The following is a 21,438-nucleotide window of genomic DNA, read 5'->3' on the forward strand; positions in this document are numbered from 1 at the left end:
ACTATGTGGAAGGAGGAATTAGCTTCCTTCTGCATGCTGACATTCTGGACTTTCCCAAGGACATCCCTTTATCTGACCAGGTCTGAATATGTAACGTTTAAAAAGTCTAAAGTAACTTAAGCCACAACCACTAAGGACACAGACCTTTTAGTAGTACACATTTGGTTGCATTGCTAGGTCAAGAATCCCAAACAGATGGGCAACTGGCTGAGAGCAAGGGGAAGAAGGTGTAAATATCAACTATGTCCTTAACTAGTTATAGAAGCAAGAATTGTAGACGTTATTTTTTATTTCGTGCTTATTACATAGAGATTTGTATATAATAACTAATTTTCCCTCCTCCTTTTCCCTATTGATTTATATTTAAAAAGTTCGTGGGTTTTAGTTTACAGTTTAGTTTTTAAGTTGTAGAATATCCAGGTGGGTTGTATCTAAACTGAAAGGGGAAACTAATACCACCGAGATGTGACTATAGTGACAGAGGGTAAGAGCATCTTCATCTGTCCAAAGCAGAGTAGTATCATTTGGGGTGGAAGCATGCAGTGATTATCGTCAGTAGTGGAAAGTAATAGAAGGTAGAAGAGTGGGCATGGTGGCTGAATAGCTCAGCTGCTTATTCATCTAAGTCATCTGATCACAGCTCTACATCCACACTTCTAGTCTGTTCTGTGCACTGAGCCCAACAGCTAGCACATTACATTTGTAGCTCTCTTGCTGGTTGACTTTCTAGTAAGTTTCACCAAGAGGAGGCATTGCTAGAAGTGCAGAAGTAGGAAGAAAGAAAACATCCAGCTTCCAGCTCCAAGAGCAGACGCCTTTGCTGACTGTCACTACACAGCCAAGCAGGGGCCACACCACGCAGTCCGGACATCACACGCTCCTCTTCCGCATTTGCAGCTTCTTCAGTAGTGGAATCTCGGTGGCTCTTGATGGTTCAAGCATCCAATTCAAATCAGCAGATCCAGCAGCGGGCCCACAGCTCAGCTCCTGCCCAGGAAACTAAGCACCTTGCTGGCAATCACACTTTTTGTTCTTCTGGTATCCGCCTCCTCCTTCTCCCTTTTATTTTTCTTCCGGTCCTCCCAATGATCTTGTAACCAACTCCTTGTACAATATTAAATATAGTTTGTCTTGAATACCTAACACATTTTCTATTTGACCAATTAGATCTTGATCAATACATCCTTTAGGATGAAAGCTTTTTAAAATTTAAATGAGCTAATACTTTAAAAAGCTAGTGCTTTGACCCATTTTCCTTTCTGAAGATAACTGTACCATGTCTCTTTCCGAAAGCAGGTCCACTTCCCTTATTTCCCAAATTTTTGAGAAAGTGTCTTCATTTTACTATCAGGTATCACTCTGGCTCCACAAAAAAGTGCAGCTGCCAGCAACTGTTCTTCTTTATTCTAATGTGACCATCTATGGTAACTCAAAGAATACTTATAGAGAGCATTTGCTTTAATGTCATTTAATACTTGACACACAAAAGCACAAATGAATTAAAGCTAAGAAATGAGAGGTACATAGTGAGAAACCAACTAGCACATTGAAAATTTAAGAGAAGAAAAACAGATAAAATCACACTAATAATATAATAATAAAGACAAGAAATTATTATATGCCAGGCACTCTGCTAAGCAATCATTGTATGTGATGGGCACACAATGTGCAAATCACTTATGTTATTGCACTTATGTGCAAATCACATGTTGCAGAAGCTCTTAAAGAAATTTTAAGACTCCTGAAACTCTATCTTCTTGATCTGCTTTTCAACATTGAAACAGAAAGTACCCAAATCAATATTTCCTTTTTCTTACGTAATTGGGGAACAGAGAACTTCTTTTCTGCTGGGATTATGTGCATAATATCTCATTTATCTGACATAATGGGAAATGAGATATTTTATAGGAGGTAATTTTCATTATAACTCAGTCTCATCCCTGAAGCACAAACTTAAAAATCGTAACCATTTTCAAAGGAAATCTTTCCAGCAAGCATTACATACTTTCCTATAGTTTCACACAGACAATAACGAATATAACTGAATCATTCTGTGATGATTCAAACTGTGCATTACAGACATCGGAGACTATACTTGCTAATTCAATGATACCCTCCAGGACTGAGGAGATAGAGGATACTTACCCAGCTCTTCCCCTTAAACATCACTCAGTGGCTACACTTCCTCAAGTCTTACGTCTCCTTTTTGAGTTCTCCACTCTCCCTCAGTGACAGGCTCTCAAAAGTAACTTCTTTGTTTTGTCTACTTGACTCTAACAAGTCAGCCCCTAGCAAGCTCTGCTGAGAAACTATAACCATGACATTTAGAACTTTGGATAAAGAAATAATAGACAGTCACTGAGAGAAGGGCTCAGAGTAAGATGAGCACATGGCAAATGAGCTGAGAATGAAATTAAGTGACATTTGCAACAGTTAATTCAACTGCTCACATTTTTACAATTCAGGATGCATAAGGAGTGGATGAGACTGAAGTCCAGACTCAGGGCAGGTGAGATCTCACACTCATACACACACACACACACACAAACACACACAGTTACCCAGCTTTCTTAGGTGACCAATATTCAACAGTATTTGTAGGATGCTAAAAGATTTATGGGGCTAAAAGATCAATTGTAGAACCAGTGTGCACTGGATAAATACGGTTGGCCTTTTAAGTCATTTTGGACACTCTTCTCTACTTCATCCACCACACCAACTCCATCCTCAGTCCTGTACACCTTACATCCCAAATTGATCTTTCCCCATCTCTATATCCATGGGCATCTAGTCCATTCTGCCACCATTTCATTCCTAACAATTATAGCCACCTAAGTGTTTTGATGCATTCATGCTCCCACAAAATTTATTCTTGATAATACAGTCAGAGGGGCAGTTTTCAAAACACGTATCTGATCATGTCACATGCAATCAGTGATCAATCAGGTCTTCGCCAGTACTAGCAAGATGAGTTTCCTGTCCCAGAGCCAGGAAGCTGGGGTCACCATAAGCATGTTGTGAGGATGAAACAGACTAGCGGTGTTGACCTCTCTGGGTTTTCTGCCTTTTGGTCCAGGTCTTACCAGCCAATCACCAGCTCTAAGGTCAGACCAAAGTGGGATACTATTGTGGTTTAGAGCTGGAATCCACCTGTGCCCCCCTCCCCCCAGAAGAGCCTAAGACAAGGGGTTTCCTCTGATCTGATTTGGGCAAGGCCATTAATTATAAAATCTTGAATTAAGGACACAAAGTCAAATTTCCTGGTAAATTTGTGGACAATAAGAGATATCATTTGAAAAGAACACTCCATTTCTTATCAAGACAGGCAAGCAAATTTCATAGCTTGTTTTTATTAGCAAATGTTTTGATATAAATAATATTAGTATGGTATGAAACATTGTATAATTCAGTTCTCAAAACACACATTAAGTAATAAGTCTAAAATATCTCTTAACACAACAATTTTTATTGACCTCAGATTCCCAAAGTGAGGTACAAAAACTAGTGAATATAATCTAGTGGACATTTTAAACATAGCCTAAGAAGGCACTTTCTTTCTTTGACTAGAGCACAGGACATGTACGGATAGCTTTGGAAAAAGTAAAATGCTAAGTTCTTAAAATGCCATGTAAGTATTTTTGAAATTATAAAACACTTAATTATTAAAAAATGTACTGAACACTTACTTTGAGTCGGACAATAGGCGGCACGCTTAATATGAATTATTTCTGTTAACTTTGACAACACCAAGAAGTTAGAACTGTTATTTGTCTTGTTATGGAGATGAGGGAATGCAGTCTTAGAGAGGCTAAGCTACTTCCCAAAGTCATACAAGGATAAATTCAGCGGTGGGATCTGGCAATCTCATCTCACTGCTGCCACTACTCCTGTTATCCATTTCCAGCCTAATTTTCTCTTCTAAAATATGCAGGAATTCCACTCAAATTAAGAACTGATGAACATGCTCTAGCCCTAAAAGCAATGAGGATGAGCCTAATGAAAAAATTAACATATATTTATTGAAAATCAATTACCTGAAAGGTACTATGCTTGGTGCTTTGGGGCACAGAAAGAATAAGAAATAGTATCTACCTTTATGGAAGTAAGAAAAGGGTTAAACACAGGTCTAACTAAATAACAATCCAAGAGTTAGATGAGTGATAAGCACCACAAAACCTTTATGCCCAACAAATGGTATAGACAGTAAGTACAGAAGCTTCTAGCAGGGAACAATCACTCTGGCTAAAGCGAGTAGTAAAAGCTTTTCAGAGCAGCCAAGTCTTCAATGCAAAGAAGCTGCATCTTCCATAGGTTCTTCTATAAATGGTACAAGGTGAAAAGGCAATGACTCAGGAAGATGTCCCTGGTAGGGAAATGATATTTACCAATGTGTGGAAGGAAGCAAGTGCAAGGTATAGTAAAGATATCCTGAATAGACCAGTATTTTCTTGTTGTTGCTGTAATTGGTTAAAGTTTAATAGAAAATAAGGATTCAAAGGGAGTTAGAGCCTGAATGCTGCTCCAAGAATTTGGGATTTTATGACGCACAGGAGAATCATTGATGTTTTTATGTACTGACTAGGGGCATAATGAAAGTCTTATTTAGAAAAATTAACCTAGAATGACATATATAATACTGGCGTAGGGAAGACCATGGAGGTAGGGAAAAGTAGGACAGATGAAAATATCAAAAAGAAAAAATAATATTAATAATTTTTAAAGCCACATTTTCCTGAATGTATCGTAACTAGTTGCAACCCAGGCAGGGATGTGGAAAAGCCACATTTCAGCAGTAGTGCATGGTATATTCTAAGAGAAATACCTTTAACACTTTTATATAGAGCTGGCCTTTGAACAACATGGGTTTGAACTGCATGTGTCCACTTATATGTGGATTTTTTTCAATAGATACAAAACTACACAATCTGAGGTTGGTTGATTCCACAGATGCAGAACCGCAGGTAGGGAGGGATGACTATGGGGACCTGAGCACCTGCAGATTTTGGTATCTGCAGTTGGTCCTGCCAATCTCTCATGGATACTGAGGGAGGACTGCACGTGGGTTTTCTATCACATCACCCTTATTGTTCAAGGGTCAACTGTACTTTCTCCTTTTTAAAAAAACAAACATGAGCTTAGGACTGGGATGTGTTAGACTAAATATGGTATAACAACGTCACTAGTCGAAGAGAGAGGTGTCTCTCTTTATCAGAGATGGACTGTGAAATTCCCAATAAAAAAACTCATAAAAACCTGCTACCGAAGGACTAGCTTGCCTCTATACTAATGGTTTAAAAGGGATTGATTTTCATTTGAGGGTTAAAAAAGAAAGTTATGGGTCTGTTTTGTATCTTGACTGTATCAGTGTCAAAATTTTCGTTGCGATAGTGTACTATAGCTTTGGAAGATGTTGGCCATTAGGGGAAACTGGACAAAGCACACATGGGCTCTCTCTGCATTATTTCTTACAACTGCATGTAAATCTAGAATTATCTCAAAAAACAACATTTAACTAAAATACAAAACAAAAACTGTTGTGTAGGGAAGCATGACAGAAGAGGCAAACACTTGAAAGGCAGAGGAAGTTGATGCTGAAAAAATAACAACTGTATTTATGTTTTAATCAGATACCTTAGTCCTCAGGAAATACCCATGAAAGCAGAAAGAGTTTCACTTTTCCTTTACAGATGAGAAAAACAGGTTTGAGAGAGGTTTGCTAACTTGGCCGTGATGGTTGGCACTGAAGCATTCAGACTCCACAGGGCACCAAACAGGATACTCACCAGCTTCTGTGGATCTATTTTTTTTTCTATCTTTTAAAAATTATGTAATAAAACATAATATAGAAAAGTGCGTAAAATATGTTACATTTTTAAAACAAGTTAAAAAGCAAAACTCCTGTAACCATCACCAAGATTAAAAAATAGAATATTGCCAGCATCCTGCAAATGTCTTGAGTCCTTCATGATTCCAACCCTTCCCCCCGCCACAGACAACTAGATTGACTTTAAGAACCATTTTCTTGCTTTCCTACCTAAGAATGCATCCCTAAACAAAGCAATTAAGTTTTGTGTGTTTTCTACTTTGAATTAATGAAATCATATTTATGCAATTTTTGCATCATTGTTTGTTCAACATAATATGCACCAGTTCTATCCATGTTGTTGAGGGTAGCCATACTTTGCTCATTTCCATGGCTGTATAGTATTTCTGTATGGCACAATTTATATATTTATTCTATTGTTGATATTTAGATGGTTTCCACATTTTGGCTGATATATCAATGTAGCTATAATCATTTTTGCACATGTGTCCTGAGTCTCATGTGTATAAGTTTCCTAGGGTATAGATACTGGAGTGGAGTTATTGGGATATATTCAATTGTCTAGTAAGACAATGCTCAACTCTTTTTCAAAGTATATCAATTCCCATTACCACCAATAGTGCCTGTGAGTCCTCATTGTTCCATATCCTCAAAAAGACCTTGTATAGTCACGCTGTTAAATTTTTGCCAGTATTTTTTTGCATAAAATGGTGCCTTGTTTTGGTATTGTTTTATTTCCCAGCTTATTAAAGAGACTGAGTACATTTCCTTATGTCTATCAGCCATTTAATTTTTTTTCTTTTGTGAAATGCTTTTTCAGATCTTTCCCCAGTTTATTATTGATTCCTAGGAATACTTTATATATTGTGGGTGCTGGTCTTCTGATAGTTACATGTGTTGTGAATATCATATCCCATTCTGTTACTTATCTTTTCAGGCACTTAGTTTATAGCATATTTTGATGAAAAAAAATGTTCTTAATTTTAGTAAACCTTTTATCAATATGAAGTTACCTAATTATCCCTAATAATCCTGTTTGCCTGAATATCTCCTTCGTCTGATATTAAAGTAGCTATATCAGCTTTCTTTTCTTTTTTTATTCCTTACATTTTAGTTTGTTTTAGTTTGCTTTAGTTTGAGAAGGAAGGGGTTAACAGCTGATTCAGGGGCTTTTCCCCTAGCCCTGGGGACTCCTGAGGCTCTAACTTGCCTGAATCTTTCTTGCTACACTACCTCAAGATAAACCAGAATCCATCTGAGCACTGTGTACTGGACCAAGCACCTGACCTCATTGTCAATGTTGTTTATAAGTAATGGTTAGCTGGCATTGATGAGATGCAGTTGCACCAAAGAATGGACACTAGTCATGTACCTGGTACCCTCATGGTGGGATAGAGCTGTGGTTTCATTCATTGACTTTCGATTAAGCTTTTAGAAAAAATTAGGGAGAGCTATGTATACTGACATGAAAATGTGCCTGCTCCATATTTGTCAGGAGGAAAAAAATAGAGCTGCAGAATTATACATTTATGGCCAATTATTTTTAAGATTTTTTTTAAAATTAATTTATTTAATTTTTATTTATTTTTGGCTGTGTTGGGTCTTCGTTTCTGTGCGTGGGCTTTCTCTAGTTGTGGCGAGCGGGGGCCACTCTTCATCGCGGTGCGCGGACCTCTCACTATCGCGGCCTCTCTTGTTGCGGAGCACAGGCTCCAGACGCGCAGGCTCAGTAATTGTGGCTCACGGGCCCAGTTGCTCCGCGGCATGTGGGATCTTCCCAGACCAGGGCTCAAACCCGTGTCCCCTGCATTGGCAGGCAGATTCTCAACCACTGCGCCACCAGGGAAGCCCATGACCAATTATTTTTACGTGTCTATTTTATGCCTGTACATGTAAATGATTATTCATTCAATCAGCACAGTAATTATTGAGTGCCTACTATGTTCTGGGCACTCTCTTAAATGTAGTGGAGAAAAAATAAGCCACAGACACAAAATCAGGGGGCAAAGTGGAAGACTTCCCAGCTGGTGGCTGCCCTTTGAAGAACTTTCTCTCACTGCATGTGGCTGTTCTCTCGCAACCACGCACCTGTAAAACTTGGCTAAGGAACTCACATTTTCTAAGCTTTTATTTCCTCTCCAATAAAATTGGGACACTATTCCTTGCCCCGGTGGCCTGAGTTAACATGAGTACCAAATGAGTGAGCAGATATGAAAGCCCCCAGGAATTAGGTGCTATGCACGTAAAAGGCATGAGCTTAGAGCTCTCCCTTTCTTCCAGGATAAGTTCAAGCCCGGTTTGTTATGGGAATCTCAGCTGAGGCTATCTCCTCCTACTCTGATCTATGTCACGAACTGCATGTTTCTTGTAAAAAAAATAATCTGCACATCTCTCAAAAACACATTTGAGACAGGTCTGTATTCCTTACTTGTACGCTGTCTGTCATCACCTAGCAGGTTTTTTTTTCTATTTTTTATTTTCTATTAGAGTATTGTTGATTAACAATGTTGCGTTAGTTTCCGGTATACAGCAAAGTGATTCAGTTATACACATACGTGTATCTGCTCTTTTTCAAATTCTTTTTCCATTTAGGTTATTACAGAGTATTGAGAAGAGTTCCCTGTGCTATACAGTAGGTCCTTGTTGGTTATCTATTTTATATATAGCAGTTTGTACATGTCAATCCCCAAATCCCTAACTATCCCTACCCCCATCCTTCTCCCCGGTAACCATAACTTCGTTTTCTAAGTCTGTGAGTCTGTTTCTGTTTTGTAAATAAGTTCATTTGTATCATTTTTTTAAGATTTCACATATAAGTGATATCATATGATATTTGTCTTTCTCTGACTTACTTCACTTAGTGTGATAATCTCTAGGTCCATCCATGTTGCTGCAAATGGCATTATTTCATTCTTTTTAATGACGGAGTAATATTCCATTGTATATATGTACCACATCTTCTTTATCCATTCATCCTACCACCTAGCAGTTTCTTATACGTGTTTGCTAAGTCTTTACATAAGATTCCTCCCCTACTCCAATCAAGCCCAGAGAGTACAGTGTGAAAACACAGCTACTTACTAAATACTATAAAATATTTTTTGAAAAAAATATACTGGATTTAGTGGCTTTGGTTTTTGGTAACCTACTAGCATAGTAATCTGATTCATCAGAAAATATTTATGGAGGACCTACTATGTGCCAGGCATTGTGTTACATGCTGGGAATACAGAAGTGATCAAAACAGCCTTGGTACCTGCCTTCAGAAAACTTTCAATCTAAGTGAGAAGACAGACTAAGTGCATTATGTGTATGTAAAGTTGATTAAAGGAGAATCAGAGGGAACAGAAGAAAACATGGGGGGTGGGGGAGGGAAGGCAGATGCTAACCTAGTCCAGGTTTGTTAGGGAATAAGGCTTACTTGAGAAACAGATCTTTAAACTGACTTTGCACTGGGAGTTACTTCATTAAGAGGAAAAATTTCGTACACCATTATTTGATTAGTTGTAACAAAGATTTCATAATAATAAATTGAAAGCTTTCAACGAGATATCAGTAAGTTGATTACTATTTAAAAATGACATATCACAGGAGTATTAGATAAACAATCTGCAACTAGAACTTTTGAGCACAGCCCTCTTTATTTGCTTTAAAAATGTCTAATGTGCCAAAACGAGGTGCAACAAAATAGAATTTTTGTTTGTTTACTTATTTCCTTTTTCCAGTCTCAGAATGAAAGGAAGTATTTTACCTTTACACTACATCCAGCCCCCCAAATTCTGTGTGTTAATTGTGGATTAAAAGAGATTTAGACATGAGTCAGGGTCTCAGTAGGAACCTGATGGAAACTCAAATGAACAAATGAGGATAGTTTAGTGAAGAATCTATGTACAAGGATATGGGTAGAGTTAATGGAAAGCACCAAGTGATAATAACGCATCACCGGTTAGTAATTGTCAGGACTCCTAGGAGCTGGTAAGTATCCTTAAATTTGCAGGGGAAAGGATGAAAACTGATGCAGGAAGCTGGAGAAAGAGCTGGAGTGACAGGGAAGGACCACTGGATAGGAGCTGTAGCCTTTGGTGGAGGAAGGCAGCCCTGGAGCCCAGAGCCTGGCAGAAAGTTCTGAGACTCCTTTCTCCTCTGACCCTTTCAACTCTTGCTGCTGCTGCCCAGGGACAAACCAAAAGGAAGCCAGAGAGAGAGGAAGCCCATTGATGCTGTGAGTAAAGGTCAGCCTTGTAGGATGCAGGGCTGAGTGGAGGAGAGTAGAGAGAGGATCTAAAGAGGCAAAAGAAAAATATACAACATAAAAAATGACAGGGAATTATTATATTGCACCGTATTGTATTTTTTGTGCTTTTCTCTTGCTTATTCTCTTGTGCTAATAATCACTAAGATAGCTGTAAGAAAATAAAACAATATTATGCTATGTGGTATGGGGGATCAGGTTATTTAATCCAGTTCTACAAATTTAGTTCTTCAGTGGATAATCCACAAAATGGATACTTAATTCCTGCTGGCTCTCTATCATAAGCAGTTTGAAGTTTATCACCTTTCTCCTTCCATAATGGTAGAATTTTTAAGGTGTTTAATTTTCACAGGGAAGCTGAATCGTAATTGTCCATAAAGCACATCCACTGGGATATATATCTTTGTGCTTCTTCATCAGGTTATGTCAAATTGTATTTCCTAAGGTGCCCAATAGATTGTCATATATAACCAAGGAAATTCAATACAAGTACAATACAATGTAAATTTAATACAAGGTACCTCTATGTACATTGAAAAATTCTGTTTACTGCAAGAATTAAACAATGCTTTAGTGTGTCATAAAAATAACACGCATAGTGAATATAGATGCTCCAAACATATTTGTTTGTTTTTTCCAGTCCAGTGTGGCAATGTGAATATCAACCGAGGTTTCCCCCCAAGGTCTGGATGATGATTGAATGTGGCAGATATCTCCCTGTGTGAATACTTGATCCTTCAATTAAAAAGGAAAAGAGAGAACAGCTTTCACAACGTGGAAGAATGTCTTATTACTGTAATGCTCGCCTAAAAATGGAATCAACGGAATCTAAAAAAGAACGTGCTTGGGAAATTCTACCTGACAAACGGATGGGAGGTGTTTCATAAAAGTTACACAAGGTTTGCTTCAAACTGTCAAGCCGTTTTCCTAAGTGATTCACCAAATTCTATAATCTGTTTCTTCTAGGAAATCTGAGTATTTCCAGGAAAGAAAATAGATTCACATTTTGACTGTTTAAAAAGAAAGTTAGTTCAAAATAAAAAGTTTAAAAAAATAGTTATTCCTTTAAAACCAGAGAAAAATCAGGACAGAGATCTTAGAAGTGTTGAATCTTGGCACTGAGAATGAGACACTGAACCTGTAAAAGTATCTGAAAACAATCTTTTTTTCACATGGCTACATGGACTCCTACATTATGAGCATTTCTGCACAAAGTAGAGGTGAGGAGTACAGTGAATAAAATCATGCATTTTGAGTCATTCACACCTTGTTTTGTATTACATTCCTACTTAACTAGCTGTCTTGCCTAGAGTAATTAAGTTGTTTAATACTTATAAATTTGAGTTTCCACATCTGAATGTTGGAAAAACAGTACCTACTTCCTGGGCTAGTTATGAGATTGAAAGTACCTGGCACATAGTTATAAATTATAGCTATTACTATTACCACTATTATTAGTATTAGCAGAAAATCAAATATTTCTTTCTCTGCATGGGTAGAGCACTTAATTAGTATTTACACATACACCTTCATGTACATACATTCTAAAAATTTCTCTATATCCTTTCTTAATGTGAAGGACAGCATATACAGAGTGTGTATAAATGTCTACAGTTAATTAGTGTGCTTACCACCCATTCCTGAAATAATATATATGCTCAAGAAATTGAACTAAACTTTCTTTCAATAATGTTCTGTTGTCTTCACGGTACTATGTATAAGTCTGCAAAAATAATCAACTTCCTAAAATTTTCCTATTCTTACTGAAATTACTGTCACTTCCTTGGTACATATCCGTGTATGAACTCTCACAACTGGGTCAGTACAAAAGGCTAAATTAGGAAAATGTTTCCACAGGCTCCTCAAGTATTCTCTCCTTTCTCAAGGAGACCCTGGGACCCTTGTCTAACGGGTGCCCAGCTCTCATGCCCATCTTGACATTAGCAAATCCTGACGGCTATAACAAGATAGCCTTTCACACTGAGGCATGCAAAGCGGATCCAGCTTGGCATGCTATCTCTCTTTAGCACATCTACGAATTACCAGGCTGAGGAAATTGTATGTCAAATGACTGAGTCTCTAAGTATGTATTTTGAGCCATCAGTAGGCCAAGACGGAGATGCCTTTCCACTGCCTTTGAAATCATCCCACCTGTATTACATAATTATGACATGCTCTCAATGTGCATTTATGTGTACTGTATGACTGCATATGTTTATGCTTCTCACATCAACACAATTACCATTTTATCATTGTCCCTGGCATCAGTAAACACTAATCCATAAAACAGCTGTTTAATACTCATCTCCTCCATGACTGGCACCCTGCCAAATGCTGGGACTAGAACAGCAAACAATGCATATAGAATCCCTGCCCTCATGTGGGTCACAGTCTAACAGGGAAACTATTTTAGGTAAATTTACTTAGGTAAGGATAGTGGAGAGTTGCAAGAAATTCTAAGTATTAATAAAGGATAAGAATTTCATATTTTATAGTTTTAGTTAGTATTTTAAATATATATATACTAATTAGTTTAAAATGTTACTAAGTATTATGCTAGACAAGGAGGAATAAGTTCGGTGGAGTCGGATATCTATGCTGATTTTAGCAAAGTAGACCTCAAGTGGGAGGAATAATCATATTTCCAGCTTCTAAGGCCAAAGCTTCTGAAAGGAGATAAAGCTCGTGAGAATTTGGAAGCTCTCAAAAGCGTAATTCTAATTATGCAATTGTAATCTACACAATACAGGTCACACATTTCTTAGACAGTAAACCTTTGTGCTGCTTCTCATTGTTGGCTAATGGTATGACAAAGGAAGAGCGAAGGTCCTACAGAATAAAGGGTTCTTATCCACCTTGGACCTAAAAAGTAGCTCTTTTCAGAGGTTTTAAAATCCTGCCTGAAATTGCAGCCTGCAAAGAACACCTTTGCCAGAGGGAATGTGGATGCAAAGGACTTTGAGTAGAGAAACAGAGCTGGAGTGTCACACCACCATTTCTGCAGGTGTGTGAAGCAAATCACCAGGATTAAGAAGGGCATATTTGAAGGAAGCAAAGCCTTAGGTGTTAATCAAGTGATAATGACCCAGTACTTGGCAGACTAAGGCAATGCATAGCACGCAGCATTCTTTATAATAGCAAAATCATGGAAACTTAAGTGTCCATCAATAAAAGATGGGTCACATAAGCTGTGCTTTCACTCAGTGGGAGTCTACACTGCCTTTCCAAAGAATGAAGTTGAGCTACACTTAACTGCCATGGAAAGATGTTATGACCATATTGTTAAGTGAGAAAAGGAAGTTGCACAAAAAGACAGAGACAAACTCATTCTCTTTTAACAGATGTATATTTTATGCATATATCTTTTTGTGACTACTAATTTAAATTTTTGTTTGTTTGTTTTAAACTAACACAGTCCTTAATCTTGATTTTTTTCTGGTTTTAAAGTTTATTGCATTCTATTACATCCTCCCTACATCTCTTTTTTTTTCATTGTGGCAAAAAACGCATAACATGAAACTTACCATCTTAACCATTTTAAATATACAGTATAGTAGTGTTAACGATAGGCACATTGATGGGCAAGATCTCTAGAACTTTCTCACCTTGCAAAAGTGAAACTTTATATCCACTGAACAGAAACTCTCCACTCCCCTTACCCCCAAGCCCTAGCCCCTGGTAACCACATTCTGTCTCCCTGTGTTTGACTACTTTAGATACCGCATATACATGGAATTATGCCATATCTGTCTTTTTGTGACTAGTTTATTTTACTCATATAATGTTCTCAAGGTTCATCCATGCTGTAACATGTGACAATTTCCTTCTTTTTTTTAAGGTGGAATAATATTCCATTGTATACATATACAACATTTTGTTTATCCATTCATTTATCCATGGACATTTGGGTTGCTTCCATCTCTTGATTATTGTGAATAACTCTGCAATGAACATGGGTGCACAAATATCTCTTCAAGATCCTGTTTTCAGTTCTTCTGGATAAATACTCAGAAGTGGGATTGTTGGATCATACAGTAATTCTATTTGTAATGTTTTGAAGATTTTTCCATACTGTTTCCCATAACAGCTGCACCATTTTGCATTCCCACCAATGACGCACAGGGATTCTAATTTCTCTACGTCCTCTCCAGCACTTGTTATTTTCTGTGTTTTTTTTTTTTTTTTTTTTCTGACAGTGATAATCAACATATTTTTTAATTGAGCACCAATTATGTGTCAGGCACTAGAGCTGCTGGTACAGCATTGAACAAAAGAGGCTAGAACAGGAAAAATTCTCTGAGCATGTGAAGCATGTCCTGAAGCAAAGAACAAGCTACCCGGCACAAGCTGTGGAGCAGGAGCAGGTTGGGAAACAAAGGAAAGAGAGGAATCGGACAGCAAGAGGCCATTCTCCTCGCCCCTGGGTAAAGATTATCCCCAGACTCTGCAACAAGAGAAGCCACTGCAATGAGAAGCCTGCGCATCGCAATGAAGAGTAGCCCCCGTTTGCCACAACTAGAGAAAGCCCACACGCAGCCACGAAGACCCAATGCAGCCAAAAATAAATTTTTTAAAAAATTAAAAAAAAAAAGATTATCCCGACTTTAATGAGTAGGAGCTGGTAGTTTAAATCCGAATCAGTTATAAAGCAGAGAGTCTGCTTCTTATGCCATGCTGGCTAAAGGTTACCAATTGCTTGATAGGCAACAAGTGGATATTTATATATGAACCTTTTATACCTTTCATATTTTGTCACATATAGGTATGCATTTGGAAATACTTCTTATAGAAAGTGGGTTTACTGTTTCTCAAAATTTTTTTTCATGTTTATAAAGTCCTAATGAAATAATCCTTTATGTATATAGCTGACTAACAGAGTCAAGATTTTGGAGCCTAGAGCGCACAAAACCAGACAATCAGTACCCCTTACAGAATACGACAGTCTAAATGTGTAAATACCTCTGGACCTGCTAGATCTTAATAAAGACCCAGAGGGAAGACATTCCCACATCCTCAGGTTGCTTCTTCTCCATACACTTGGCACCTTGTACACATCCCTACCTCATTATTATTTGTTTACATGGATGTTTCTCCTAAGGAACTCTCTGGTCCTCTTAAGATCAAGGATTGGGCAAATTCATCTTGGTATCATCAGAATGATGGCACCTAGTGGGTCATCAAAAGTATATTTTGAATGAACACATTCAATTTTTGTAGGCCATGAGGAGGCTCCTGAAGTAATCTGGGTGAGAAATACTACGGGCCTTCATTAGAGGAGTACAGTTAATGAAAAATCAGGGGTGAGCAAGAACTGAACTCAAGAGTGCCTCCCAGGTTTCTGGTGGTACTACTGGGTGGTGCTAATCAGGGAGAGGGGAAACACAGGAGAAAGGGCAGGTAGAGAGGAAGAGAGCATCAGGAGAAACAACTTGGATATGTTGAGTTTAAAATATAATAGAAATCCATGTGGGGATCTCCTGAAGAGATGCTAAGGAGGGAGGACTCCCCCAGAGGGTGTATTTAATACTCTTTCAGCATTAAAAAAAAAAAAAAATTAAATAAATTTATTTATTTATTTATTTATTGGTCTCGCCACCCGGCATGCAGGATCTTACTTCCCTGATCAGGGATCGAACCTGTGCCCCCTGTAGTGGAAGCGTGGAGTCTTAACCACTGGATCGCCAGGGAAATCCCCCAATACTCCTCAGTATTTTGATGGTAACCAAGTCAACGGGATATTATGATTATTCAGGTCTTTTGTTGGAGCACTAGAATCTACTCCTTTAATCAGTGTCCCCAAGATGGTTCTAATAATCAGATATGTTTGAGAAACACAATTTAAAATCATTTGAAAGGGTATCTGTAGTAACATAAGGCTGAAACCTATCTTATTTTCCAGTTGTATTACTCTTCCGCAGCATATTCAGAAATTAGAAAGCAACCACGGTGCAGCTGTACTGTAGTATGGGCCTAGTTCCATTAAATTCGAACTAGGCATACTCAAGAAGAGAAAATTAAAAATTTTTAAGTCAAATGCAAAATCCAAACTCCAAAAAAAACCCACCTAGTCCCAGACCCCACACAGCTGAACAAATATATTTCAGAAACAAATACATGTCAAACAAAAATATCCCAGGATCTGGCCTGTAACTACTTCTATCCTCTCTGTTGGTATCATTAAAGAGTCAGGACTCTACAATATATACGCTACTGACTGAATGAAATTTTCACAAGACACAACTAAATAAATTAAGTATTATTAGGTATCAGCAGAAAGTACTCCACTGTGCTAGGCTCCATGAAGGAAAAGAGAAATAAATAATTTGTGGTCCTTATCATCAGGTGGGCATGTTTGACATGTACCCAAATAAATTTGGGCCAAGGATGAATGAAGTACGTGTCATGATGAAGGCATAGGAAGAGGATATATGGTCAAGAGAAGAGAGGAAGCTTGATTTACACTCAAGAAAGACTGACATGATTTCATAAAATAAGAGGCTTCATATTTAGTGCTGAGGAATGAGTTAGATTTGGAGAGATGGTAGGGATCGTTAACTCCCATTCTATAATCCAAGGAAACTGGGGTTCATGGCATTTAGTAAATTTTCCAGAGTAACACAGCTATTGCTCGTCAGAGATAAGATCTTACTCTAGGCCTATTTGACTCCATACCCATGTTTTTCAACCCTGCACCAAGGCATAAGTATTTCAGGAGGCTAAAAAGGAAAGTGTGTTACAAGGCTATGTCAACACAGATTGAGTCACAGGTTGGGGCTGATCTGAATGCCTGACTAAAGAATCTGGACTTTATTCTTTGGGTTTTCAGAGGGAAGTGTGGGAGCTTTGAAAACAGATGAAGTGACAAGATAAACATCCAACGATCAGATCCTCCTGTAGACAATGGAGGATAGAAACTAAACACTGGAAAATCTGAGGAAAGTGCAGAGAGAAGTAATGAAGAAAAGAAATTTTTTTTTAAATCAAACTATCACTTAAAAAATGTCTAACCATTGCCCCACAGTAAAAATTCTGAAAACTCTGATGTGATTGAACACAAGACTTTAGAATAAATGAACGTGTTAACACCAGTCTTCTAAATCTCCCAAATTCTTATGGTTCAATGAATATATTTTAAAGCTGCTTGTAAATATATAACACATAATACACAAAGATTCTTCGAAATGTCAGAAGTATCTCTCTAGTCAACCTAGGATTCTGGGGGCAGTTATAGTTACAACTACTGATTAGGATGAAGGGAAATGTCTACTAAACAAATCATGTAACAGCGGTTAAGAGCAATCCAACTGGAATAAATCATTCTCATTTTCATTGCCACCTAACAAACTAGGTTTCTTTGTGGAGCACAAAGTATGACAAGATTGTTGACTGTTTAAGTATCAAATAGCTATCCATTTATTTTTTACTAGGAAATTTGTAATAGTTCAGGGATAACTTCAATAGCAGAGATAATCACTCACTGTAATTATTAGATCTCTCTCCCTTACCTCAAATATATCTCATGCATTTGCCAAAAGTTTAATTAAAATGAGATGACTGGGGTAATTAATATCATAGTAAACATAAGACAAACTAATAAAATTGTAATTCTCTTTCTTTCATTCCTTCTGGCTATGCTAAAAGAGGCCATTTCAATTTTCAGTAATGAGTTACCTAAAAGAGTTTCTATGATATTAAAAGTCTTCTTGATATTTGTCTTAAAGAGGAACAAAATTTGATGTTATGTAAGCTTGATCAGTGTGGAAAAATGACACTATGTTATATGGAACTTAAAGATATTTCCAGTAAATGAATAAAGCAATTTCAATCCCAAGTTACTACAAATTCTTTATAAGATTTTATTTTAGCAAACTTTAACTGGCTAACCTAACTCTCTAAACTATTCAAAGACATATATATATATGTGTATATATACACATATATATGTGATATATACACATATCACTTAGAAATATATATAATCCATTTCAAGTTAAACAAGAATAAATGTATATATATTTAATGTGTGCATGCTGAAATATTTATAAATAACATATTAAAAATACAGAGTTCCAAATGGTCCCTTTTAAGATAAACTTATTAAAGCAAAAGCAGTTTGAAATACAGTATGTGCATGAAGTTTCTATCTCCCTACTTCTCTAAGAAAGAATGAATAACAGTCAAAAACAAAAAGTCATTGAAAATATAATGTCACTCTCACAAGGCCGTTCTTTGGGAATCCTGGTTTGTTCTCTTCACCTCTCCCAGAACATATTAAACCATAAGATGCAGTACATAAGAACTATCAAAAGGGAGCACTTTTGAGCCACCAAAATTGTATGTTAACCTAAAAACCACAATCTCCTAAACTACAGACAATGATACTATCTCAGGTATTTTATGTGCTAAAATGATCATTAAAAATTAAGGACCACATATAAGCTGCCATTTAGAATATTAATTTACCTTTGCTAATCATCTTTTTAACTTGAGGCTAAAAGAGTTCACTTACCGTTTGGATATTCAGGCTCAGTCCAGGAGATGTTAAAGGAGTGAGGTGAGTCTGGGTGCACTTTGGGGGCTGGCACGCCTTCGGGGGCCCTCTCCTCAGTCAGGGCCTGGCTGGCCTCACTCACTGTACATCCACCCCCAGTGCAAGCCTGAACAGAGAGACAAAAAGAGCACATTTCACTTTGGGGCCCCAAAGTTTAGATGAGCATTGAAGAAAGAGAGTTCACCATAAAGAGTTCCAGATCCTTTAAAATAATGCTCTCTTTAACCTCCCACCCCCCAAATAAATTTGTTTCATTGCTGAGGTTTGACGTTTAATTAGTTTGCTTTTTAGGACACAAGACATCCATCTCCAACAATCAAGCAATAACCCAGAATGAAAGAATGTATGGATTATGAATACATCCTAAGTTAGAGCCTAGAGATGGGGCATATATTGACTGTGTGAATAGCCACGATGAAATTATCCTCACACAAAGGTTCTTAGAATGAATTAAACACATACACACATATGTGTACACCATATGAGAAAAGTACTAGAGATTGAAGACTACTTCAGGACAAAACAAGTGATTTCTAGAAAAAAAAAAAAAAAGCACAGAAAATATAATTGCTTTCTACTTACTGTAGCGTGAGCAGTACGTTTAAAGTAGAACACAATGTGAAATGGGATAAAACAATATTTCTCATAAATTGACAACAAAGCAGTTGTTGAGTGAATGTTTATTGGCTTTAAGGGTCAAGTCATTTACTTACATGCCGGAGGACCTGAGCTTCATTACATGGCCAACAAACTTAAAATGCTCACAGAACCCCCAAATTCCCAAAGGAGGGAGGTACTACTAATTCCAGACATGGATTCATGGATATTAAGGATATTCAGAAACTTCTGTGTACATTTTCATCATAAACTGCCAACAATTCCAAATAAATGTTTCAGTATATGAGGAAAATATCATCCCTTCCTAACATATGAGATAAGCATTTCTCCAGGAAATTGAGACATACACACAGTTTTTCCAGCCTATGTCTGCTAGTAAATATTAGCAATTATGTCTTTATATAACTCAGCTATTTGAAAACTATGCTAAAGCTTTGTTCAGTACCTCTTTAAGTTACAACTGTAATTTACACAACAAAATGTAAAAATCTTTCAAAAAGCACTAAATTTTACCACTAGCATTAAGAAAATGAAGCGAAATCATAAGACAATGTAAAAAGCAGGCAGTTATTCAGTTCATTTTCATGGAAGGTAGATATGACTAACAGTAAAAAACCGAACGACCTCTCTATTTTTTCGGGCCTGTACCAAGCTTTCCAGTTTGATACTGAAGGAATGACCTTTTGATACTTAAAGCAGTTAGTATTCTTTTTCCTAAAGATAGAAGAAAGCTGACTGATTTTAAAGGTATTTTTTTATACTGAAGTATACTACTTGTAAAGTTGCTGCAAAATAGCTGCAAATTCTTCACTCTAAGTGTAAGTAACAATAAATGGTCAGTAGACTCGGAGATCAATTTTACCTCTTATTGTAAGAAGACAACAGTAACTCATGTCTTCAGGATAATTTCTCAGCGTAAGCAAGTTTCAGACGGGCTAAACTGTGGCCTGGGCATGAAACTGCATTAAGATTGGGGACCTAATTAACCTCTGCGGGTTTCCTCTAATGCTCAGCTGTGGCATGTGCATATCTCTGTAAGAGATAAACCATGCTCCTCCTGAGAACAGAATCTTGGCAAATAAGGAGAAATCAATTGAGCTCCTGATTCGAAGCCCTAGGACATGTCGCTATTAGCCCAAGAAATAACTACCTGAACGTTAAAACAGAAGAATTAAAAAAAAAAAAATTTCCAACGTGCTAAAAATGTCCACCAGAAAACGTGGCAGGAAAAGAGGCTGTATGAGACAGCTGAATTATCGAAGGAAAACGCTCAAAGGAGCATACTTTCCAGTCCTTAGAGACAGATAAATCCATCCACTGGCATTTCCTATACTTTTTTTTCCTTAGGAGGGGAAAAATGTTGCAGTATGTTATGCTGAAACTCAAACCACACTGGGATGTAATTCTGATAGTCTCTTTGTCACTACTGTTTTTCTTATTTGTGGCCTAAGAATTCCCCCCGCCATCTCTCCCAGAGAAATACTGTATGTACTATGTGACATTTCACTATGTATTTTTTAAAACAGAGTGTGAATTAAAATTTACTTCGTTTTGAGAATTTTATGGGATGGGGAATTCTGGAATAAATGAAGACATCCTCTGGTTTGGAAGGACTGTTCGTTGGGCTGTGTCATGGAAGACCCATAAACTAGCAACTTGATAAAAAGCCTCTTAAGGATCCAAGGAGTTTATGAGAGAATTCTTCTTATAAATGAACCCAAATTTACAAAGGCGTTGCTGAAACAACAGAATTACTTGCAAGATATTTTATTTTCATCTTTTTATTCCCACGTTCTTTTTGTATGCATTTAGAGGTGCTAGGTGAGTGGGGTGAGCATCTTAGTTCCTTCAATAAGGAAATAAATGTTCTTAAAGTTGCTTCTGGTTATAGCTTTTATCAATTACAAATATATTGTTTTAAACTGAGAAGTCATACTACCACCCTGAAGCGATGAGTAACTGGTCCGAATAGGAGATTCAATTTTGGTACAGTAAAATGCATAACTAATAAAAGCGTATCAATTATTTTTGAAATCATGACTATTAAGAACATCTAAAACTAGCATTCTCTTTTCTAACAGATTGTTTTCAGATAAGTAGCGTCTGATGATGTTAAGAACGCAACAAGGCCATGTTAACTAGAAATGATCTTTAGAAAACTTAAAGCTCATCATTCCCAAGAATCTTTCCAGG

General features: G+C 37.2%; 1 protein-coding gene across 1 annotated transcript in view; it reads right to left on the reverse strand.

The window, feature by feature from the left end:
• Positions 1–21,438, reverse strand: part of USH2A (usherin) — a 783,103-nt gene that overhangs the window by 352,837 nt on the left and 408,828 nt on the right. Inside the window, exon 34 of the mRNA XM_082362477.1 lies at positions 18,586–18,733. Coding sequence (XP_082218603.1) covers positions 18,586–18,733 — 148 coding nt within the window. The remainder of the gene's footprint in view (positions 1–18,585; positions 18,734–21,438) is intronic.

The sequence above is a fragment of the Balaenoptera borealis genome (assembly GCF_965194805.1).
Source record: "Balaenoptera borealis genome assembly, chromosome: 1".
Taxonomy (NCBI): Eukaryota; Metazoa; Chordata; class Mammalia; order Artiodactyla; family Balaenopteridae; genus Balaenoptera; species Balaenoptera borealis.